This window comes from Pipistrellus kuhlii, unplaced genomic scaffold (assembly GCF_014108245.1).
Source record: "Pipistrellus kuhlii isolate mPipKuh1 unplaced genomic scaffold, mPipKuh1.p scaffold_m20_p_1, whole genome shotgun sequence".
Taxonomy (NCBI): Eukaryota; Metazoa; Chordata; class Mammalia; order Chiroptera; family Vespertilionidae; genus Pipistrellus; species Pipistrellus kuhlii.
In genome coordinates this window covers 40,278,682-40,304,278 of record NW_023425404.1, presented here as the reverse complement: position 1 = coordinate 40,304,278, position 25,597 = coordinate 40,278,682, and the positions used below count along the sequence as shown (strand labels likewise).

The 25,597-nt window shown below is 36.9% G+C and overlaps 1 protein-coding gene across 9 annotated transcripts in view; it reads left to right on the top strand.

Annotated features, from left to right (window-relative positions):
* The window catches only part of TCF12 (transcription factor 12), a 307,685-nt gene that overhangs the window by 267,584 nt on the left and 14,504 nt on the right, over positions 1-25,597 (top strand). For 6 of the 9 annotated variants that reach the window (XM_045582229.1, XM_036440845.2, XM_036440855.2 and 3 more), the window contains 5 exons: positions 2,780-2,858; positions 12,082-12,155; positions 13,150-13,221; positions 13,934-14,140; positions 24,741-24,855. In XM_045582229.1, coding sequence (XP_045438185.1) covers positions 2,780-2,858; positions 12,082-12,155; positions 13,150-13,221; positions 13,934-14,140; positions 24,741-24,855 — 547 coding nt within the window. The remainder of the gene's footprint in view (positions 1-2,779; positions 2,859-12,081; positions 12,156-13,149; positions 13,222-13,933; positions 14,141-24,740; positions 24,856-25,597) is intronic. The other 3 variants (XM_036440877.2, XM_036440931.2, XM_036440922.2) reach the window with 1 other exon arrangement.

Below are 25,597 nucleotides of genomic sequence, written 5' to 3'. Positions count from 1 at the left end.
TCAGTTGGTTGGACATCACCCCATACCCAGGGGGTCATGGGTTCCATCCCTGGTCAGGTGTGTACCAGAGGTAACCCATTACTGTTTCTCTCTCACATTCTCTCTCTCTCTCTCCCTTCCTCTTGCTTTAAAAATCAGTGAAAAAACAAAATATTGGGAAAAAAAACAAAAAACTTTTAGTTGAAATGCCAAAATATCTGCATTCAGATTTGTTATCTTCTTTAAAGAAAACCTGTTAGGGGGTAAAGTTCACAGATCATTTTGGGAATGTTTTTTGAAGGACTTGCATGGTTTTTTCACTTTCCTCCATAGTGACAAAGTATCTTTTGAGAGCAAGTTTGATTTTTTTTTATAGTACTCATATATCACTTGGAGCTAACTTTAGAAGAAATATAGTTGATAAAATTGAGAGCTTCTTTGAGAAATAAAGGGTAACTTTTTAAAAATGATTTTCTTTGGCTTTAATTTTTTTTAAACTCTAAAAAAGGTAAGTTAATGGTTTTCTGAAATAATTATTTTTAATGGATATCACTTATTTATATGGTATATTCTAAAATGACTATCAAACTTGTTATTTTATAGTCACTTCTCTTTGTTTTTAAATTAGGGATATAAATCATTTTCAATTAGGATAACAAAGAAATAAAGATGATCTATTTTATTCCTCCTGTATTAGTATATCAGGTGTACCGGTTAATAATGTGGATTTTGTAATCAAAGAAAACATGATAATTTCAAGAGAAACATCAAAAGTGCTTTATTCAAAGTAATGTCCATTGCTAGCTACACATTTACCCATCTTTCAGGTAATTTGTAGATACCATACCAATAAAACTTTTCTTGTTTTGAGGCAAACCATTCAGAGTCCCAATTTTCCACTTTGTATATTTTAAAGTGCTGCTTAGAAAGTGCATGTGCCATTGATCAGAACAAGTGGTAATCTGAAGGAGCAAGGTCTTGTGAATGCAGCGGGTGGGTTAATACTTCCCAGGCAAGATCTTTTAACGTGTCAACTGGTTTTGAAGTTTGTGATGTTGCATCATCAAGAAGAAAAATTACTTTGCTGTGTCTTCTGGTACATTCTGGTAGTTTCATGATCAAAGCGTGGTTCAAATTGGTTATTTGTTGTTGGTAGTGATCAGTAGTAATGGTTTCACCTGGTTTTAGAAGCTCATAATACACTACACCTTCCTGATCCCACAAAACTCAGAGCATTGTCTTCTTTCCAAAGCGATTTGGCCTTGCAGTCGATGTTGATGGTTGACATGGATCAACTCATGATTTTCTGCATTTGGGATCCTCAAAATAAATCCACTTTTCATCACCAGTCACAATTCAATGCAAAAAAGACTTTCTTTTGTGCCGTTGAAGCAACATTTTACTGATGACTTTTCAGTTTAACATTTGTCTTTCGGTCAGTTGATGTGCCCGTTTTCCTCCCTTTAAAATATTTCCCATTACTTGTAAATGATTGGAAATTGTTTGCTGAGCAGTGTTTAATCTCTCTGCAAGTTGTTTTTGAGTTTGACACACATCTTTATCCAAAATTCTTGTAATTGTTGTTCTTCAGACTTTTTTGGTTGACCTGGATGTTCTTGTCTTTCACATCAAAATTATTACTTTTAAAGTGTTTAAACCAGTGTTCACAAGTATTTTGAGATGGAGCATGTTCACCATAAGCTTCCCCAAGTATTCAGCAGCATTTTCTTCAAAATAAAGTAATGAATTAAAAATTCCCACAAATGCTCTTTTTTTTTGGCACAAAATTTGAAATTTTTAAGTGTAAAAATATCTTATGATGTTAACACCTTCAGCAAATTTGATGTATGAAATTTTGAAGTTTGTCAATACAACAAAATAGTATACATATCAAATTGCATATATATCAACATATGTGTAACTCCATCTATTGAAAAAAACCCGCATTATTAACCGGTATCCCTAATTGTGTGTGTGTGTGTGTGTGTGTGTGTGTGTGTGTGTGTGTGTGTTCCTGCCTGTGGTGGTGACCACCTCTGCCTCAGCCCCTGCTGCTGTGGCTTCATCCAGAAGGTCTTCCGGAAGGATGGCCAGTCTAATTAGCATATTAGGCTTTTTTATTATAGATGATACTTCTTAATCCTAATTTTAAAACTGGGGCTTTTATAGCATTTAAGTAATGAAATGATCCTAAAATGAATGAAACAGTTTTTCATTCTGAGTCTTGGGGGTAGTCAACTTAGATTATAAAAATAAATCCATGCAGCCCCAGCTGGTTTGGCTCAGTGAATAGAGCATCAGCCTGTGGACTGAAGGGTCCCAGGTTCGATTCTAGTCAAGGGCACATGCCTGCGTTGTGGGCTGGATCCCCAGTAGGGGGCATGCAGGAGGCAGCTGATCAGTGATTCCCTATCATCATTGATGTTTTTATCTCTCTCTCCCTTCCTCTCTGAAATCAGTAAAAATATATTTAAAAGTACATAAATAGCCGAAACTGGCTTGTCTCAGTGGATAAAGCGTCGGCCTGCAGACTCAAAGGTCCCAGGTTTTATTCCGGTCAGGGGCATGTACCTTGGTTGTGGGCACATCCCCAGTAGGGAATGTGCAGGAGGCAGCTGATAGATGTTTCTCTCTCATTGATGTTTCTGACTATCTCTCTCCCTTCCTCTCTGTAAAAAAAAAAATCAATAAAATATATTAAAAAATAAAAATAAGAGTACATAAATAAATCCATACAAATGCATTTATATTTTTGCTTTGTCACATAATTCTATGTGTATATCTTTTGTTTTCTGGTTAGATTTATTCTCCTGACCATACCAGCAGTAGTTTTCCATCAAATCCATCAACACCAGTTGGATCACCTTCACCTCTCACAGGTAGGCTTTTATTTTATCTAACTACTTAATAACATGTAGGGGCTACTTGGAAATATTTTAAACTAAGTTTTTAATAAAATCCAGTTAAAATTCATGAAAATGTAGATTTTGAGAAAGCTTGTGAACAGAGAGCTTTTCTCTTGGGTTCATTTTTTGAAACTATTAAAATATTTGCCACTCTTGGATTTTTCATATCTCCTCTCATTCTTAAAATAATTTGTAATTTCTAAGGATAATTGTTTTAACAACATAAAAAATATGACTAGGCAATTGGATGAAAGCAAAATATGGAGAAGGAAATAAATCAAAAGTTTTCATAAGATACCATAGAAAATAATCTATTTAGAAGTACATGTAACTTCTTCCTTGTTTGCTTCATTTCCCTGTACCATGTGTGGGACTCAAAAAATGAATAATTGTTTTTGCTAGATAGTTTGTCTTTATTTTTTAGGCTCAATAAGTTATTATTTCGTATACTAGAGACCTAGTGCACGAAATTTGTGCAGGGGGGAGGGTGTCTCCCTCAGCCCAGCCTGCACCCTCTCCAACCTGGGACCCCTCGAGGGATGTCTGACTGCTCATTTAGGTCCGATCCCACTGGCAGTCAGGCATCCCTCTCACAATCCAGGACTGCTGGTTCCCAACTGCTCGCTCTCCTGCCTGCCTTCCTGATTGCCCTAATCGCTTCTGCCTGCCAACCTGGTCACCCCCTAATCACTCCCCTGCCAACCTGATTGATGTCTAACTGCTCCCCTGCCAGCCTATTTGCCCCTAACTGTCTCCCCTGCAGGCCTGGTCACCCTAACTACCCTCTCCTGCAGGCCTAGTCATCCCTAACTGCCCTGCTCTGCAGGCCTGGTCCCTCCCAACTACTCTCCCCTCCAGGCTTAGTTCTCTCCTCCCCCTGGTATCTGGGGTTTATTTATCTTCTACAATTGAAACTTTGTAGCCTGGAGCAGAGCCAAGCCTTCTGTTCGCTCTGTGGCGGCAGCCATTTCTGTTGGGATTTGTCTGTCTTCTATAATTGAAACTTTGTAACCTGGAATGAAGGCCTGAGCCAGCCAGGGTGTGCGGAAAGCTTGGCTTCCTCCATCGCCAGAGAAACCCAAGCTTCCTTCCTGCTCTCTCTGGCCGCAGCCATCTTGGTTGGGTTAATTTGCATACTTGCTCCTGATTGGCTGGTGGGCGTGGCTAGTAGGTATAACAGAGTGATAATTTTCATATTGCTCTTTTACTAGATAGGATATGTAAATAAATTCCTGGGGGAAATGTTGGGTTTTTTTGCTAAGGAAAAGAACTCTTTGTGGATGTAGATAAATATTGTTAGTGGAGTTAAATAAGTGGCTCAGATTTGCTTTATGTGTTCCCTTTTTTTCACATTAGCTTTAACAAGTTTCAAACATATCCTTCCTACAGTATAAATTTGTTGCAATACAAATGTTATTGTAAATAGAAATTTTTATGTTTATTAGGAATAAATAAAATTATAGGGAAATGCTTAATATCTGTTAAGCTATAATTTTAAAACTTAAATTTTATTTTCTACCAGTATTTGGAGAAAAAATATGCTGAAAAAGAAAGGTATTAGTTCTGAGGAAAGATATTAGGCTAGTCAGGCAAATGGATAAAAATTGCCATATTCCTCTAATAGTTAACCTCAGAAAGTATTCTCTTTCTGTTCAAGCCATTAGTTAAGTTTGTATGGTTTTGTTAAAACCTTTTTTGCATTGTGCAGGATTTCTGAAAATCAGGGCTCTGGTGTATCCAGGCCCTGGCTATCACCTGTGCTGTGTGTGTTAGCCAGTGATCCTGCTCCGAGCATTCCAGTGTGGAGATGATGAACTGCTGGCAGCTGCTTTCAGCTATTAGCAGGTTCTGCCACTTTCTCAGACACCGTGGCTTCAGCTGTCTAGTAAAAGTTGAACAGCTGTTCCCCACATAGACTGGACTATGAAAGACCCATTGATTTAAAGTTGTTGTTGAACAGAAAGCAGAAATTACCGGAAGAATGATGTAACTTCAACCCTACTCACCCTCGTGGCAGAGTTTTACTGAAATTATTGGTATCGTTTCTGCCAGGGCCTGTTTCATTTTCTCATCTGAGGTGCTACATTAGCCCTTTACTACATGTTTCCACTGCCTCTGCTCCACTGCCCAGTAAGATAGCTATAAAAGTGTCCTTTGGTTTTCATTAACACTGGATAGAAAGCAGGCAACAGAGGAGCTCAGCATCTATGAAGTAACATCAGTAAAATGGAAAATGAGAGACTTAGACATTTAAAAAAAAAACAAAAAACGACAGACCAAAGTCGAATCTCACATTTCTTCCTCCATCTTTAGATTATGTTTAATAGGTGGAGTCCTCTTTTCCCCTTAATTCAGCTGATTAATGAAAATCTATGGACTGTTGAATTGTGTAATGAAGCTGTTAAATAGACTTTTAAATTAGTATTCTAATCAAAGAAAAATACTTTTAAAGGGCAAACTGACAACTGATTTTATGCAGGTGTGTATCTCCCATTTTCTGTATCTAGTGATTCCTTTTTATCACACCACACACACACACACACACACACACACACACACACACACAGTTTGCAGAGATGAAGAGGGAGGAGTGAAAAAGGGAAGTAGTACTATGTGGTAAAGTATTCATAATTAAAGGAAAAATGAAAAAGATGGCGCAAAGCAACACTCCTCTATAATGTGGAAATTATGTATCTTGTATGGCAAGTGGCCTGTTTTCTAGAGTAAAAAAATTCTACCCACTATGTGCTCTCTACTCCTGCCCTACTCCTTCTGCCTCATCAGCCAGACTGAGCACAGGCTTGTAAGGATAAACAGGTGCAGAGCCACGGAGGCAGCTTCTGAGGAAATCATCATTCTTGCTTAACACGTGAAGTGTCTCCATTTTGTCTTCTGGACAGAAAGTATGTTAGTCACCGGTGACTGACAGGGTACATAATGTGTTAAATCCTGCTCATTTTCCTTGGGAACTTTTCAGGCCAATGACATACATTTTTACTGAGAGAATGCTTATGAGGAAACTTCTGAGATGATGATATTCTATCATTTATGAAGCTTTTGGCAGAAAGAAAAAGAAACTCTTGTCTCAGCTAGCAGAAATAGTAAGGGGGTTGGGTATCTTGTATGACAAGAAGCTCATACAGAGCAAGTTCTTGGACCATTATATCCTTCTTTGCAATTTCTTCCTCAGACTTGAGGCATGGTAGCAGTTCAAGGTCCCACATGTGGACATAACAGTGTCCAATAGGAAAAAAAGAACCATCTTTTCTTTGTCTTTAAGAATCCTTCTCTATAAATCTCTTCAACAGATTTCCCCTCATGATTCATTGGCCAGTGTTGAACACAATTGCTCTCAACAGACATAGACCAACATGTTTATCTTAGACATCAGGTTTATCCCAAGAGGCAAAGATACAATTAATCTTCCCCAGCTCACACTAGGAAAGGACACACACACACACACACACACACACACACACACACACACACCCCTTCTGAACAAAAACGACTCTGGCAGCAAGATAGAAGAGTAGCTGTATCTATTACAGTTGTCATTTGGGAAGACATTAGTATTTGAGTTAAGAGAATTTGTTTATTAAGGGAACTGAGAAAGCAAACAAGCAAAACCATGTTTTGACTGTATCTGCTTCTTGAATATAAGTGAATAAAAGTTTAATAATTTCAGTATTCAATGGCAATTTTCAGAATATTCACAATAAAAATAAAGAGAAGAGAGGAAAGAAAGAATTTCTTAGTTTTGATTAGTTTAATCAATAAGATATTTGTCTAAAGTAGAGTACTCAGATAAAGTTCATAAGAGAGTAGTATTTTAAAAGGGGGTGAATAGAAGTTAATGGTTATACAGGGAAAAGCATAGCAAAGATGCAGATGTAACAAAGTATGTGACCTGTTCCTCCAGAACCATTGAGAATACTGATTATGAACTCTTCATGTGTGGATGTGTGAAGAAGTAAGATGGAAAGATTGGCCGGGGCCAGATTGTGGAACACAGAGCACTAAATGCTACCTTAAAGATTAGCCAACCTTTCCCAAACATAGGGGAATCTTATGAATGTTTAAGTTTAGGGTGAGATTACAAAGGGAAACAACTAACAGAATAAGAAAATGCATGGTAAATAGTTCTAAGATTTTCTCTCAGCCACACAAAATGTTGTTATACTTTAAATTTATTAACCAATTTTATTTAGGCAAAAGAAAGAACAGATCAGAAACATTGAATGAATTTTAGATTTAGTGATCAAAGACAGTCTTCCCTGATTTTCTAGCAGAATAATTTGATGCTGTTGGCGTGGTCACCCATATAGCTTGTTTTCTGGAAGTGTTCAATAGATTTTAATATCAAGTAGATTTATTATAATCTTCTTGAGTAAAAGTTAGCTCTTTGGGGTGCTCACTAAAAGCCAGGGCAATTACAGAAATTAACTATATTAATATTTGAAAGCTTATGCCTATCTAATAAAAGGAAGTAAGAGCCTAAAACTTCTATAAGGGTATTATGCTAAGTGAAATAAGTCAGACAGAAGAAGATAAATACTATATGATTTCATTTACATGTGGAATCTTAAAAAACAAAATAAACTCATTGGTTCAGAGAACGTATTGATGGTTACCAGATTGGGGGAGGTGGGCAAAAAGGGTGAAGGGATCAAGACGTGCAAATTATCAGTTACAAAAAGTCATGGGGATATAAAGTACAGCATAGGGAATATAGTCAAAAATATTATAATAGCTACTGGAGGCCCAGTGCACAAATTTGTGCATGGGTGGGGTCTGGCCAGCCTAGCCCAAATCAGTGTGGATCGGGATCCGGGACCGGGCCTGTTGGGAGGAAGAGATGGCAGGAGGTTGGCTGGCAGGCCTGATTAGGGCCAGGCTGGCTGGGGGGCAGGGCCATGGGTGACTGGCCAGTGGGCCCCACACTAGATTGGGGTGGGAGGTCAATTGGAGGTGGAGCTGGCTAGGGGGCTGTGAGCCAGTTGCAGTGGTGGGGGCTGACCTGGGGTAGCATCAGCCATGGGAGGGGCTTGGGCAGTAAACCAATCAGCCCCACCCCCACATGGAGTGGGGAGAGTTGATCAGGGGTCAGTGGCCCAGGAAGGGGCCAGGGGAGTTTGGCCAGTCAACCCCACTCCTGATTGGTGTGTGGGGCCAATTGAGGGCAGAGCTGGCGGGAGTGTGGCCGGGGGGGGGGGGGGGGGGGGGGGGGGGGGGGGGGGGAGCTGCAGGAGGTTGGCCAGCCAGCCCCGTCTTCTATTGGGGTGGGGTGAGATCAGGGGCACAGCCGGTTGAGGGGGGAGGGATTGCGGGAGGTTGATCAGCTGGCCACCACCCCCCACACCCTCATTGGGCTGGTTTGCTGCTGGCCACAGTGGGTGTCATAGTTACCATTCTAGTCATTATGGTGTTTCGGTTGCTGGCATTTTATAGAGAGAGATATATGATGTCAGATGGATACTAGACTTATTAGGGTGATCATTTCTTAAGTTATATAAATGTCTGATCACTATGTGTATACCTAAAACTAATAATATTGTATGTCAACAATAATTGAAAACTAAAAAATAATTTTTTAAAAACCTCTATGTTACCACCAGATAACAGGTAACAGTGAAGGAAAGGGGGCAACATTCTAGTGTCTAGGACAGCGGTCACCACTGGTGGTCTGTGAGGTCCGAAAGGCTGGTGCTGCCTGAGGTTTTCAGCCTTTGCACCTATTTTTTCATATTTGCGCAGTGATGCTGCAGTTGATGATTACAAGGTAGAGATACCAACATATTCTAAATTTCATCTGTATTTTATTCACACAGTAGTCAGAGGTGTGCTAGCTAGCATTATCGTCTGTTCCCAAAATTTAATACTATTCATAGCCCTAAAGGTTTTATCATTAGTTTAATAAGTCAGTCCTAGGCTAAAGTTGTAAAAGTCTGTGTGTCCTTTTTCTTCACTGATTACACAATAGATCTACCATCAGGAAGAAATAATAATGTCCCATAGTCAAAAAGCCTTTAGGATAATAAAATGAGTGCTTTCATATCTTTGATTGGCCTTGTAAGACAGATTAAAAACAAAACAAAAAGCAATGTGTGCCTATGGCATAACCAGGGATTATAAAATTAATTAATATTACAGATCAGCAAGAATGAAGGTCCACTAATTCCCGTATCCACTAAACGTTCATGCCCTCCTTTAAGTTTTGCCAGCCACTGACTTCTGTTGAACTAACTTTAACTCTCCAGCCATCCCCTTTGTTACCTGTAGCATGAAGTTTTGAAATGACCAAGTGGGTTCAAGGGGCTCTGACTATGAAATTTAACTTTGCATTTGTATGGAGTGCAGACAGATAACGGTGATTTAATCATGTATTTGTTTTAACTAGGTATTTCACAGTAGACAGCCCTATCTTTAATAAAAACAAAACAGGTTTGAGTAGACGTATACTTTTCAAATTTAACAAATTACAGTTGGAGGTAGACCTGAGCACAGTTTTTCCTGTAATGATTTCTTACCTGAGTAAATTCAGTGCACACATCTCACTGCTCAGCACTAAGCTAGTAATGAAACAGGAAAATCGCATGTTTTGTAAAATATATGTGTTCTAACAATTCTGAGGTGTTTAAACATAAAACTTGAATTAATATTCTGCACAAATTAAGAAATGTGATGATCAGGCTCCTATAACAGACTGATCACCCAAGGGGGTTGGGAAAGATGGAGCAAAATGATTGAAAATAAAATACTATAAACATTAAGGGAAACTATTTTTAAATAATTTAGGATTCTTTTCCAAAATAGATTATGATTAACCTCTTATTTACATAAAAATTCATAATTTCCCACCAGTACTTAGTCAGTAATAAAGTTTTGTTTACTTGTTTTTATGTGAATTGTTCATATAGTCAGTTCCTGGGTTTACTGGTTGCTAAATTCTGCCATACTTGTTAATTATAAAATTAGTCTACAAGCTTCTGTTTTAATGAGCAACTTTATTTATTTATTTGTTAATACATTTTTATTGATTTCAGAGAGAAAGGGAGAGGGGGAGAGAGAAACATAAGTGATGAGAGAGAATCATTGATCGGCTGCCTCCTGCATGCCCCCCACTGAAGATCAAACCCGCAATCTGGGCACATGCCCTTGACCGGAATCAAACCTGGGACCCTTTAGTCTGCAGGCCGACATTCTATCCACTGAGCCAAACTGGCTAAGGCAGTGAGCAATTTTAAACTGTCCTTATTTATATAGTTGGATTATGATTACATTTGTATGTCCAGCAGGAAGCAATTATTGGTCCTCAAAATAATTTGGAATTTGCTTTTACAAGTAAAGAAACAATATCTTGTTAGCTGATGAAGTATATAAAACATATACTTTTTCTTACAATTTTAGAATTTAAAATTTTTCTTTATGATCACAACAGTATACATATAATTAGTTATTAAGAATGTATGTATGCAACTTTTCCACTTGCAAAGCATATATAGATATGATCAATGGTAATGCAATTACTAGGTTACTCAGCTAACGTGAAATATACATATGCTTTTAGTTTCCTAAATATGGCAAATAAACCTGCATCAGCAAGCTCTCGTAGAAAATAGTTTAAAATTAAGTTAGCAATAAATGATATAAATTAAGCAAACCTTTAACTTTGCCAACTTCAGATTTCTTATGTAATTTGAGTTGTCACTAAAGCTTTTATTAAGAACCAGTAAGCAGAAACCGGTTTGTCTCAGTGGATAGAGCGTTGGCCTGCGGACTGAAGGGTCCCGGGTTCGATTCTGGTCAAGGGCATGTACCTTGGTTGTGGGCACATCCCCAGTAGGGGTGTGCAGGAGGCAGCTGGTCGATGATTCTCTCTCATCAATGTTTCTAGCTCTCTGTCCCTCTCTCTTCCTCTCTGTAAAAAATCAATAAAATATTAAAAAAATAAAAAATAAATAAAAAGAACCGGTAAAATATATTTAATAGAATCGTTGTTGTTTTCTATAAATAACTTGTTTTCAAATGCACAATCATGAAATAGTTAAGATTTTTGATCAGTTGTTCTTTTTCCTTTTAAAGCTGTTCGGTAAGACCATTAAAACTGTATTCTCACCCTAGCCAGTTTGGCTCAATGGGTAGACTTCGGCCTGCAAACTGAAAGGTCTCAGGTTCAATTCCAGTCAAGGGCACATGCCTAAGTTGTGGGTTCCATCCCCAATGGGGTACTTGCAGGAGGCAGCCAATCCATGATTCACTCTTATTATGGATATTTTGTCTCTCTTTCCCTCTTCCTTCCTCTCTGAAATCAATAAAAATACATATTTTTTAAAAATTGCATTTTCCCCAACCTATGGATGAATTAATCGCTTTATTTTTTCTTAAGATGTTTTCCCCTTTTTATTCTTTCTACTTGAAACTTGTATCATTTCTTATTTCCTATCTTCAGTTTTTATTATATTGGTACTTTTCTGAAGTTAAAGAATAAACAGAATTTAAGAAAAAATTACTAATATTTCCAAATTAAATAATGAGCTTTCAGTATAAATCGTGCTGGGGAAGTTTTTAACCAATAATCCTAAGTGCATTTGCCATCATTTGAAATTGGTGCGTTTGTGCATGACTAAATCATAAATATGTTTGTACCTTTTAATTTAGAATGCTACTTATCTTCAAGACATTTCCTCTTTTACTATTTTTAATATAATAATGTTCATTTACTATTCATAATTGCCTATTGAAAGCAACCAAAATGTCCAGCAGTTAGATAATGGTGGGTAAGCAAATTATGATCTAGAGAATAGGATAAATATTAATGTAATCATTCATTAATAGCATTATTTTAAAGACTATGTAAAACAATGGCAGGGACAAAATTTTAAATTATGTATACTTTAAGTACATTTTATGAAGATATGTTTGCATAGTGACAATCTGAAGAATATGCAAACATAAAAGTAGTTACGTTTTAAAGTACTAGTGTTGGGTTTTTTTTTGTCTTTGTTTTCTCAACTCCCTTCACTGTTGTATTAACAATGAAAAAGGTTTTTTTAATGTCTTGGGCTTACAAGAAGCCAATACTATGCTGAAGCTGAACAAAAATTTTCATATAAATTTATATTTACCCCCTAGAGAACATTATCAAGAATACTGGAGCTAACCAAGGTGTGGGTACTTTGGGATTTTGTTTTAACAGGTACTAGTCAGTGGCCTAGACCTGGAGGGCAAGCTCCTTCATCTCCGAGCTATGAAAACTCACTCCACTCCCTGGTAAGAGCCTCTTGGAAACATACAGGTCGCTTTTATCTGATAGTATGCAGTTCTTTTTTTTTCTTTTTTTTTTAGTAAATCTTGAGTAACAATGGGGGATAAAAAACAGTAGGATAGCATTACACACAAATTCTTTGCTAACAAATGGCCTGATTTAATTGAAGAATATAAGATACATTGGGTGTGCCTTTGCCATCTGTTCTTTGAGACATTAGGCTTCTGGTCTAAGGACAGCTGGTGTTAAAATAGTGTAATGGCATTTTTGTTTCTTTGAAAAATATAGGGCTTAATTCTTCTATACTTTTTCATTTATGGATAAGAGGAAACTTTACAAAAAAAAAAACAAAAAAAAAACAGACCAAGTAAAAGCAAGAAAATTAGTCCAGCAATGGAAAATAGTTGTATTTAATGCTTTCTTATATGATGTATATATAATTTAGTACATTTCCATTAAAAATTAAAAATGTAATAGCCATTATTTTTGTCATGAAGATTATTTCCCATGTTTTCTTTCTAAAAAACAATAATGTCTTGTGTAAATTGAACAAGTAAAAATGTTATTTAACAATAAAGCAGTAGAATAAAGGAGCCTGTCTAGGTATTTAGCGTGAAGAATTTGTGGTTGAATGTTAACTACTGTTGCTTTTCTTTGCTTACTACAGAATTACAAAATATTATAAAAACAAAATAAGGATGACTTGATGGAATGCAAATAGAAAAGTTATTTTTCTGTGACTAATAGAATACTTTAAAGGAAAGTCTTCTTCTCGAATATTTTGAATTACATATAAGCATTTGTGCTATTTAGATGCTAACCTTATAACTTTGCTATTAAATTCCAGCCTTCTCATACCTTAATACAAGTAGCTCTCACAGGTCTCCGCGTTAACTTTACTAACATGTTTTGCTGACATGCACATCAGCTATTTCCTCATCTCTTTTGGAGTTAATCTTAACCTGTGCTTTGCCTCCTGTTCTGTCTTGACTTTGCCAGAAAAATCGAGTTGAGCAGCAACTTCACGAGCATTTGCAAGATGCAATGTCCTTCTTAAAGGATGTCTGTGAGGTACTATTTCTTTTAGATGGTGCCTTTTTTTCTGTTTCAGTTCATTATAATTCCTATTATCCATTTAAAATCTTCAAGCCTGTACAGACGCCAAAGTCTTTTAAAACCAAACAATGACCATTTCAGTTTTTGTAACAGTGTGTAAGAATAGACTTTTGTTTGCTTATGTTGTTGAGAATGATTCTTTTTAAAAGAGCTCTACTAGCATGTGCTTTTGATTTTAAAAATTCTAATATATTTGTGTATGGGCATGTATGTATCCACAGACAGTCTATCATTTCCTCAGTTTTGTAAAAGAGAATATTTGGATGTGTTTACTATTTCAGATAGGTATGCTTTATTCACTTAAAATCACAACTGAAACGATGGATTGGAGAATGTGTCCCCAAATTGCCTTCATTTCAAAGATCAGCATTAAAGTACCCATTATCTTTTTTATCAGCTATAATTATCAGACAGTAGTACAGTAGCATTCATCTTTTATAGAAATTAAAGAAGTAACTTCATAGTAGATTGGTAAATTGATTTTAGGAAGCAGTGATTTGTTTCTGAAGCTTTGTTAATTTAGCATAGTCTACTTTCTTTGATTATTGATTTGTAGTGCAGGTTTTACTTGCTATCTTCCATATATCCCCAAGTAGGAAACATAGAAGTTTTAATGAATTTATTAGTTGCCAGTGGTAACCTCCATGTCTTTTTTTAATCACTCCAGCAATCTCGAATGGAGGATCGTTTAGACAGACTGGATGATGCTATCCACGTGCTGCGGAACCATGCTGTGGGACCTTCCACCAATTTGCCTGCTGGTCACAGTGATATACACAGTTTATTGGGACCATCCCACAATGCACCAGTTGGAAGCCTCAATTCAAACTTTGGTGGATCAAGCCTTGTTACAAGCAGTCGATCTGCTTCAATGGTAAAATAGTGCTAATTTTTTTTTTAATAACTCCCAAAGCCTATTGTCCTAAATATTTTTTTTTTGGGGGGGGGGGGGAGAGGCCTTCTTTTTGAAGGGAAATACAGTGGCTTTTAAGAATTTCCTTTACTGTGCTGGGCAGGGTTGTTGGCTGAGCATTGGCCTTAAAATCCTGCTATGATCATGTGCAAAAAGCAGAAACTTTCTACAGAGATCATTTTAGCTTAAACTTGGATTTTTTTTTTTCCAGATACATATTATTGGCAGAAGAATTTTTGCCTTGAAATGGTGTGTAAAAACTGAATAGCAAAAGCAGTAAAGCAAGACTGGATTTCAGGGGTTCTGGTCTAGGAAATCTGTTTATTATAGTTTGGAACCAGCCTTTACTAGCAGAAGGAATGTGAAATTATTTGTACAGGTCCATATTTAAGCTTTATTCCCAAATGAAGAAAAAGTGTGGGGGAAGTTTTAAGAATGGCTATAATTTAAGTGACACTGAAAGGAAACAATTTTAGATTAATCCCCAAAGAGAATAAAATAATTCAGTTCATCTTTTTTTAAATGTGGTAATTCTTTAGAGGGGGAAAAGTAAAATTCTATAGCTATGCACATCACCAATTTTATTTTGAATGTCTTACACTATTTTTTGAACCTGCTATTTAACTGATACCATGTGTATATGACATGGTTTCTAAGATTCATTGCATGGTGTGAAATACTCTCCTATGAAACAGATTTCTAGCTGAAAGCCATATGATCAAGGCTGAAACTCACCTATCATCAAAATAATTAGGTGCCCCAAATGCTGAAGGCTTGTGTTCTGTAAAATAGGATTGGTTGCAGATTTTCACATTTACGTGTCAGATAGTCATCAACGTTCATTTTGGAGCTGCTGAGGTAAACGTCAAACAAGGCAGCTTGGTTTCCTGAGAACTGTTTTCAGTAACATGGTGACATTAGATATAACTTTATATCTTAACAAACAGATTTTTGTGGGGATTTTTTTTGGGGGGGTGGCAATGTCAAGCTATCTTGAAATTCACTCTCCTTTAAAGTTAGTTTTTGCTGCTATTGATAAGATAATAAATGTGTGAACATTTATAGATTGTGAGACTCATAGAAATATTTATTTTATTGAAATACTATCTATCCTTATTTGGAAGTATATTCTAATCCCAACTTTATCTGTACAGCAACATTTGCAGTTTTTACTTTTCTCACCTCTTAATCATTTTTTAATTATTGTATATAGATTACTCTTTATATTCCAGTTTATCTGCTATAATATTTAATACTAAAGGCCTGGTGCATGAAATTCATGCACGAGGGGGCGTGTCCCTCTCCAGTCTGGGACTCCTCGATCCTATTGGGATGGGGTCTAAACGGGCAGTCTGACATCCCTCTCACAATCCAGGACTGCTGACTCCCAACTGCTCACCTGTCTGCCAGCCTGATCACCCTCAACCACTCCCCTGCCAGCCTGATTGGTGCCTAATTGCTCCCCTTCCAGTCTGTTTGCCCCTAACTGCCCTCCTCTGCAGGCCTGGGTCCCCCCCCCCCCAACTGCCCTCCCCTGCAGGCCTGGTCACTCCTAACTGCCCTCCTCTGCAGGCCTGGGTCGTCCCCCCACCCAACTGCCCTCCCCTGCAGGCCATCTTGTGTCCACATGGGGGTAGCCATCTTGTGTGTTGGAGTTTTGGTCAATTTGCATATTACTCTTCTATTAGATAGGATAGAGGCCTGGTGCATGGGTGGGGGTCAGCTGATTTGCCCTGTAAGGTGTCCCGGATCAGGGTGGGGGTTCCCTTAAGGCATGGGGCAGCCTGGGCGAGGAACCTATGTTGGTTTGCAGGCCAGTCACACCCCCCGGCAACCCGAGTGGAGGCCCTGGTATCTGGCATTTATTTACCTTCTATAATTGAAACTTTGTAGCCTTAAGCAGAGGCCAAGGCAGGCCAGGGCTGTAGAAGCTTGGCTTCCTCTATCACTGGGGGCAACTCAAGTCTTCTGCTCTCTCCAGCTCCGTGGCTGCCACCATTTTTGTTGGGATTTATTTATCTTCTATAATTAAAACTTTATAGCCTTGAGTAGAGTCCAGGGCTGGCCAGGGTGTGCGGAAAGCTTGGCTCCTCAATTGCGGGGGAAACCCAAGCCTCCTGCTCACTCTGTGGCCGCAGCCATCTTGGTTGGGTTAATTTGCATACTTGCTCCTGATTGGCTGGTGGGCATGCCTTGTGAATGTAGCAGAGGTGCCACAATTTGCATATTACTCTTTTATTAGATAGGATATCTGATTCTTCCCAATTAAAATGGGTGTGCCTATGTTCCAATAAAAGTTTATTTCAAAAAAATGGGTTCCTTTATTTGTACAAAATAGAACCTGTGGGGGGGGTTTTCTGTTTCGTTTTTGGATGTGTGGTTTTGTTGTTGTTGTTGTTAATCCCCACCTGAGGATTTTTTTCCCATTGACTTTTAGAGAGAGTAGAAGGGGAAGAGGGGAGAGAGAGAAAGAAACGCAACGGGGTGGGGGATTGAACCTGCAACCTACGCTTGTGCCCTTGACCAAGAATTGAACCTAAGACCCTTCAGTCATTAGGCCAATGCTCTAATCACTGAGCCCTGAAGGCCAGGGCTAGAAGGTAGTTTTTACCAACTTTTTGTTGGTTTGTTTTTGTATTTATCAACTTTGGATATTAGTTGGGAAGGGATTTTTTTTAAATCCATTCCTTTAAAGCCATCTAGAAATCCAGTACATTTTAAAGGACATGTATTAATAAAGGGGAAATTGTTTCATTAGATATCGCCCTGAAGCTTTTAATTAAGAAAGTAGCCACATATATCCTCTAGGAATTTGCTGCCTACTTCAGAGCATGAACAAAAGGGCTGCCAGAGATATTTTTTACAAAGGAATCAAGAAAAAAAAGAGTTTTCTGAAACATGTGAAGAATCTGGCTTTGTCTGAGCAGCAGCATTATCCCACAACAACTAAGCCAAGGTATTGCTTGATGTGTCCATCACCGTCTTCCATTCAGTGCTTATAACTCTGAGAGGACACAGAGCTGGTAAAAATCTGCTAGACATCATCAACTATATCCTCCCAATTCAGACACAATCACTAGTAGAGGTGGAGATTTAGAAGTTTTTGCCAGGCTTGCCCTCAAAATATAAAGTATTAACTTATAAAATTTGACACTGTAAGGTGAGTCAGTATTTCACTTGTCTTCCTGAAATGAACTTTCAGCTGTGAATCCTCATTTCTCAGTTTCAGCAAAATGACCAGAGAGTGGAGTAAAATAAAGATCAGTCTGCTGGTGACTCTCCTAATTAAGTCTCAGGCATACTATTGAGGAAAACTCTTTTGTGGTTTTTTTTAAATTATATTTTATTATTATTGACATTATTACAGATGTATCCCCCATCCAGCCAAGGAGGAAAACTCTTATCCTAGTGTTTCTATCCATGTCTGAGGATTTTTCCATCAGAACCCACCTATATGGATTCAATTATTTTCATATTCTCGGAGGGTGTGTGATTTGGGAGGACATAATTGTAACTATAGACAGCCATCTCTAAGAGTTATCTCCTGCTTTTATACCATATATTGTAACTGAAAAAATGACACAGTTTTACTTTCTGGCATTACCTTTTTTTTTTTCTTGTTTAACTTTCTGGAGTTCATATACTTTTCCTCTGTGTGATCATAAGTTAGTATTTGTTTTAGGCTCCTAAAAATGGAGGTCATATGGTCAAAATTACAAAGTAACCACAGAAATATCAGTTTATCAGTAATTCTATATCACCTATAGAATTTGTGAGGTTGCCACTCAAAAATATTTACTTTTCATCATTCTATTTGTTTTCTTGCAGAGATAGAATTATTCTAATAAGCATAAATACTATTTTAGTAATTCCACAGAACATTCAGATTATATTTTTGTTGTAGTGGATTTTGTCCTAATGGGCATTTATTGTAAATCACCATCCTAATTGCAAGCTTTAAATATGATATTGCTTTTTTCCTAGAATTTAGGTCAGCATACTTTCCCTATAAAACAATAAATATTTTCAGTTTTGTGAAATATTAAGCTATGTGATCTCTGTTACAGCTATTTAACTCTGACTTTGTAAAGTGAAGTGAAGACATAGATATTATGAAAACAAATGGGTGTGGCTGTGTTTCAGTAAAACTTTATTTACAAATAAGCATTCCTTTATTTATTTAAAAAAAAAAAAAAAATGGTAGACCAGACTTGTCCTACTGCCCATACCTTCTTTTTTTTTTTTTTAACGTGTCTTTATTGATTTTATAATAGATATAGAGGGAGGGAAGGAGGGAGGAAGGGAGGGAGGGAGGGAGGGAGGGGGAAAAAAAGTCGATTGGTTGCATCCTATACATGCCTTTACCAGGGACTGAAGCCACAACCTGGACATGTGCCCTGACCAGGAATCGAACTGGTGACTTCCTAATTCATAGGTCGACATTCAGCCACTGAGCAATACTCACCAGGCTGCTTATATTGTTTTAATGAGTAGTTTGGGAGTTGTATTGAAGCAGAATATTTGAGGTGAGCCAGCATGTACTGGGAGTGGGAGAATAAGAGTTGATGACAGGATAAATGTGGTAGAGGGAACTCAGTTCCCGACCTGCAGTGCTATCAAGATCACTTGTGATGTAGCCTTGGCTGGGTGGCTCAGTTGGTTGGAGTGTCATCCCATACACTAAAGGTTGCATGTTTGATTTCCTGTTGGGGCACATACTTAGGTTTTGCTTTCAATGCTCAGTCAGGTCATGTGTAGAAGGCTACCAACCATGTTTTCCCTCACAGACTAAAATAAAATAAAAAATGTAAAAATATAAAAATAAATAAATAAAAAAGATTACTTGTGATGTTAGAACTACATGGTGGACTGGTCAACCAGAATAGTGTCCTTGGTCAAGAACATAGCCTTGTTGCTGCGACCCTTTCTTTACATTGTCTTTAGTTATAACAATGTTGTGTCAGTAAGATCATCCACAGCTGATAGTATTGATTTGTAGATCAGTCTTACTGTATTTTTTAATTTAAAAAAAATAATGTTGGCATTATTGCAAGTATCCTCCTTTTTACCCCACTTTGCCCACCTCCACCCAACCTGGCCTCCCCCTCCCTTGGCCTTCACCAAACTATTATCCATCTTATAGAAGAGATAATTGTCCGCTTTTTTTAGTTCCAGAAAAAGATTTTTATATTTCATACCAAGGAGATAAGAAGACTACCATCTGACAAAAATGTATATTAATAGGACTCAATGTCAAAAGACTTCATTTTGACTATTGTTTCTTTTAACTGAATAGACTTGATTATATCGAAGTTGAGAATTAAGTAAGGTTTCAACTACAGACAGCTTTTTAACATACTTTGGCTATCTAATATACACACAAAATTGAATTTCCTGAAAGATTATTATATTGGAAAAAAGAAACTTTAAAAAAAGGATATATTTAGAGTAACCAGCCTGGCATAGTTTTAATATTTGCTCTTATTTTTTTAATGTGGTTAACATTTTCATTTACTTAATTTTCTATTCTCTTTATTTTTTATTCTCCATATTTGTTTAATGCAAGTATAAAACTTAAGACTTTTCTTCAGGCACTCTTACTGGGATGTGATTGATATATCATTTAAGTTTTAAGGCACAAAATCAGGGTTTTTAGAACTATTAAAATGTCAACACTGGACTATAGTTTTGCTCCCATTTATGTAGTATAAGAATAAACTCTTGGAAGAAACTACTGACAGAAAACAATGATTGTATGAAGTAGAAAACTAAAAAGGAGTAGAATCACTAATTTCATTTGGGCATTACAAAGAGGTTTCCACAATATAAAGTTATTATACATCACATCTATTTATGGCTGTAATATCTAAAATACTGGGGCCCATTGAGATAGATCCATTATAGCATTGTATCTTTCACACAAAGTACTCAGTTATTCCTCAATGATTTCAACTTCAAACTAAGTTAGATTAGGAGCTTTTTGTATTAATGGAAGCTTGGTGCAAATCTTAAAAAGTTCCTTATTTATGACATTGGATAAAATTCCATTCAATTTGATTTTTATTTTACAAGTCATGGGGAAATTTAATCCAAGCATATCTTTTTTTTTCCTTTCCTTTTTTTTTTTTTTTTTTTTTTTTTTTTTTCCTTATTGCTTGGGGTTTTTGTTGTTTAAGCTGTGGTTGGAGAGATCTGTGGTATTTTTCTTCTCTTTTTTTTTTTTAAATTGCTTTGGGTTTGTTGTTTAAGCTGTGGTTGGAGATCTGTGGTATTTGTTTTCTGAGAACAAAATAAATAACATTAACTCATGAAATTTAAAGCTACTTTATATGATTTAAAAATATAAATCATGTCTGTTTTTCAAATCCTAATGCAGTTAGAGAGACTGTTTTTTCTAAATTCTAAGATATTTCAGATTAAATTGTTAAAGACTAAAGCAAATAAGATATTTTGTTTAAAATTAGCATTTTTCTCACTTATCAAAATAAATATGGAGTCATTTTAACTTTATATTTAAATAGTATTTAGTCTAATTGGTATAAATTTATATACTGTAAGAAATGTTTGCCTAGGTTTCGACTGAATTGAAGTTTATTTTTAACTGTATTTTACTTGTTCTTACCTATTTTTTCTCAAATGTGCAATTTAAAAAAATACTTTTATTAAGACCACATTAAAGTGTTTAAGGATTTTGATACAGTTTTTAAATTTAAAATTGTTCAAAATGGCAGCATTTCTTTAAAGTTTAAAAATCTTACAGGTTCTGTATTACGGAAATATCACTAAAAGGAACCATAACAAGTGGAATTCTGCTATTTCTAGCATAAATTCCCTCTTTAGGTAAAACAAAATGTATACAATACATAAAGATCCTTTCACCAGTCTGTAGATTAGTACTGATTAATTTAAATCATTAGTGTTCAGTGAACAGTACAAATTATTATAATAGAATTCAGAATTGGGGGAATTCATTCATTCTGAGTTCTCTTTCAGTCTGTTCCTTAATTCACAAGACCCTTTATTCATCAACTAATTAGATTTAACATTTTTTCATCATGGGTGCTAAAGCCTTTGGCCAAATGAAATGAAAACAGGTTTCTTAAAGGGTACTTCCACCAAAGTAAGGCCAGGCAGATTGTGAAGATTGAGAATGCAGGAAGATGTTATTTAATGGGATGGGCCTTTTATTCTGACATGGAGTTCTTCATAATAATTGAAACTTTGAGCATAGCAGGCCTAAGGGTTTGCTTTCCCCTGCTACTCTCCCTATAAGCAGTCTGTCAGCTGTATGCTAACGAGATGAACAATTAAACAGGGTCCTATCTGGCTGGCCTCACAGCTCTGGGCCAGACAAAGAACTGTTTATACACCTGTTGTATGTGTGTAGACAGAGCCATCTGAATGGGTAACTGCAGATTAAAGGGAGGATATGGGAGCCAAGGTGAGCAAGGGTTAAAGACAACTATAAGAACTGTAAAAGTCAAATTCTCCAGAAAATATATGAGGGCCATTTGTAAAGGGAATCAAGTTACAAAGAAAAAGTTCCTGCTAACTTCATTAACATGAAAAACTGCAGACTTCACATGTTTTGTTAGTCTGAGGCCAATTTTTAAAGCTTTGATTTTTTTTTTTTTCTTTTGGAAGCCAATGATGTAGATTGGTATGAAAAAAACAGTTTATAGTACTCCATAGAGACAAAAATATTTGCTGGCATTTATTCCCAAAACAAATCAAGCAACCTTTCTGGTTTTCCTTCAGGGAAAAGCAAATTCACTAAGATTTATTGTTTAGATACTGATCCTTTGTCAGCCAAACCTTTCATCAGAAAGGAGGTGATAGAGCATTTTATTAGTAGAGATTCAGAAAATCAAAGAATTACTATCATAATTAAATAAAAAATAATAATTTAGCAGATACATCATCACTCAAATGAGTGAAAATTTTGTTTTTAACTGTCCAGTCATTACTGTCTTAAAGAGCTATAAAATGATTTCCCCATGTAGTAAATTTACATTTAAATTTTTTAATTTTTAATGGTTAATTTAAAGTACTTGGCATGATAGCTCAAAACACTAAGAGCAGAATTAACAAATATTACCAAAGACCACAGAAAGTTTTGTTTTAAGATTATAAGAATAAGGAAATATTAGCTTTTTACTTTATCCTGCAATGATTTCTTCTGCCAGTCAAATTGTTTTAGTGATATTTTATCTTTAGAATAGGCTTTAAAGTCCCAAAGAATATGCTGTTATATATTGTATTTATACCATAACTCTTTTTATAAAATGGGATTATTGAACTGACCTTCCTCTTAGATCATTGAGCAATTAGTGTATAGCTAGCAAGACAGCATCCTATGTGCTAAGAATAAACATGACTAGGATACCCTAGAGACAGAATATCATGAAATATTTTGAGAATAATTTTTCTCTCTTGAATATAACTTTACAACCCTCTTTTGCACTGATTGTTAGGTTTAGTTCTTTCGGATTTTTCTCAGGTGTTTTTTGTTGTTGTTGTTGTTGTTGTTTTTGGGGGGGTTGGGCAGGATCTAAAGGCTGGGGGAAGGTTTTGGAAGGGGATAAAGTAGTTTCTGTTGTCCCTTCCCACTTTAAGATTTTATTCTAATGCATGATGAAATTGTGTGGTTTAGAAAAAGAATAGAGTCATGCTTGATCACCTAAGAGAGTAGTGATACAACTAATCCTCAATAATGATTAATCTTCAAGTAATTTTAAAAGTAGTATGAAATACATTAAATGGGTTTTTTAAAACTACATTAAAGATAAGAATAAGGATATAGGTAGAAGACAGACAATTTTTTAAGAGTGGTGGAAGACCTGATATACTTAGGTCCACTATCCAAGTGGTCTGCATTGCCTAAAACTTTGCTTTGATTTCTTTTGTTTAGCTCATAAGAAAGCAAAGGGATATATTTATATCTCTTAGGGTATAAATCCACACAAAGTCATCCTATCTAATAAAAGGGTAATATGCAAATTAACTGTCACTCCGTCACAAAGATGGCAGCACCCATAGCCACAAGATGGCAGTGCCTAGTCCTCTCAGCCTTGCCAGAGTCCCCCAGTCCCAGGGTGGCGGCCTGGCGGAATGCTTGCTTTGTCGCTGCAGCAATGAGGCAAGCGTTCCACTCCTAGCTGCAGAAGGGCCTCTGGCCAGGCTGGGGTGCAGAACACTGCTTTGTCACCCTGGCAACGAGGCAAGCATTCCACGCCTGGCCACAGATTGGCTTCTGGGCCACGAAGAGCCTCTGGGCAGCAGGCGTGGAGTGGCCAGGCCCTGCAGAGCTACTGGCACACAGATTTGTGCGCAGGGCTACTAGTTAAAGATATAAAGCTATATTTTATTACTCTAGGAATTCAGAGTTCGGCAATTGACTGGGATTGAAGGATTTATTGAAAACAGTGGTTGTGACTTGTATAAATTTGGATAAAACAGGGAATAAAAATATATGGCATTTTTGTATTGTCTTTTGCTCTTTAAAAATGTTTGAGGCCAGGTATTTAGACAAAGAAAAAACAAGACATTATCTGTTTGTGTGAGGAAAGGGCATGCCAGAGTAAAAATAAATATTATTATTACTTGGAATCTAGCAATATTTTCTTAAATGCAAACTCATGCACCCTTTACAGGGTGAGGCAATGGAGGTTTACAGTTGTTTGTGTGGAAAATAATACAATAATCCTATAATAAAAGCCTAATATGCTAAGTGTCCAGTCTGCCATTCAGCCAATCAAAGCATAACATGCTAATGATATGCTAAGGCTGTTCAACTGCTCACTATGACATGTACTGTCCACCAAGAGGCAGATAGTTGACCCATTGACCAGTCACTATGACGTGCACTGATCACTAGAGGACAGATGCTCCAACCGGTAGGTTAGCTTGCTGATGGTGTTCGGCCGATCGGGACTGAGCAAGATGAGCCAGACATGCCCTGGAGCCCTCCCACATTCCCACCCCAGTTGGGCAACCTCCTGCGTCCCACCCTGACCCCAGTCATGCACCGGTAGGGTCTCTCAGCCTATCCTGCACCCTCTTGTAATCCAGGAACACTCGGGGGATGTCAGAGAGCTGGTTTCAGCCCAATCCCACAGGCCAGGCCGAGGAACCCTACTGGTGCATGAATTCGTGCACCAGGTCTCTAGTTAATAAATAAATAAGAATAAACTGTTTTACATGCTAACAACTATAAGCCTACCTTTGCTCCACCCAGTATTTAGATAGCATTTGGATAAGGTTTTCAGATCAGTTTAGAGGGATTATTAACAGGTCTGATTATGTATAGTGTTTTATGGCTTCCAGAGTACTCTGTCTCTATTAGCTCATTTGCTATAATCCTGTGGGATGTTAAATTTAGAGGTTGCAATTTTTTAATGAAACTTTTAAAATAAATTTAAACTATCAAGTCATTTGAAATCCACAATCCAGAAAAGTTGCTAAATTCAGATGAGCTCTATTGTTGTCCCTAATAAACCCACTGAAAGAATTTAAACAATTATTGCCCCTGAACTGTCTTGACTTCTCTTTTTAACTTTAGGTTGGAACTCATCGAGAAGACTCTGTCAGTCTCAATGGCAATCATTCAGTCCTGTCTAGTACAGTCACTGCTTCAAGCACAGATTTGAACCATAAAACACAAGAAAATTATAGAGGTATTGTTTGTTTTTCGTAATAATACAGACAGAGATTGATTGCATTGGAGCAGTCACCTTTCTCACAGGTGGATTCATATCTGTGACTCAAAAGTTATCTTCAGTGGGAGAATTCCAAACAGTAGTGCTACTGAAGGTTCCATTCAGCCCATTTGGCTGGGTAAATTATAGAACTTATGGATAGAACCACTTACAAAGTGTTCTTCAGTTTTTACCTGTCATTTTCTTATCTGCTCTTGCTTCTGTGTGTCTGTCTTCTTTAATCACTTCCCCTCATGACTGAGTCTTCATGGTCCCTAAGAGGCACTGGGAATGATATGTCTGAGTATGTAGAGAGCTCTGAATGAGAGGAGCTGTTGTTCAGAAATAGTTCAGTTGTAGGGATAGCTCTGTTAAAAAGCAAACTGGTAAATGTTGTAATAGAGCTTATAAATAAGTACAAATCTATAGCTAATATTAAGGATACCAAAGTAAAGTTCTCCCGGTTTTATTTAACCATGACACCTATTTTATTGTGTTTATCCAGGAAAGTGTTAATATTTCCTTTTCCTTGGCAGAATCTTAGAAGTCAGTGTCTAAAACTCCATCAAGTTTATCATAACCTTGTTCATTTGTTAGATAGTGCCTAAAAGTTATCATTATATGGACCATCAAGGCCAGCTTGTTCTTCTAAATACAGATGCTTTAAAAAAAAAAATGTTTTCTCTTAAGATTTGTGGGCATGCTCTTCCCAGCTCTAAAT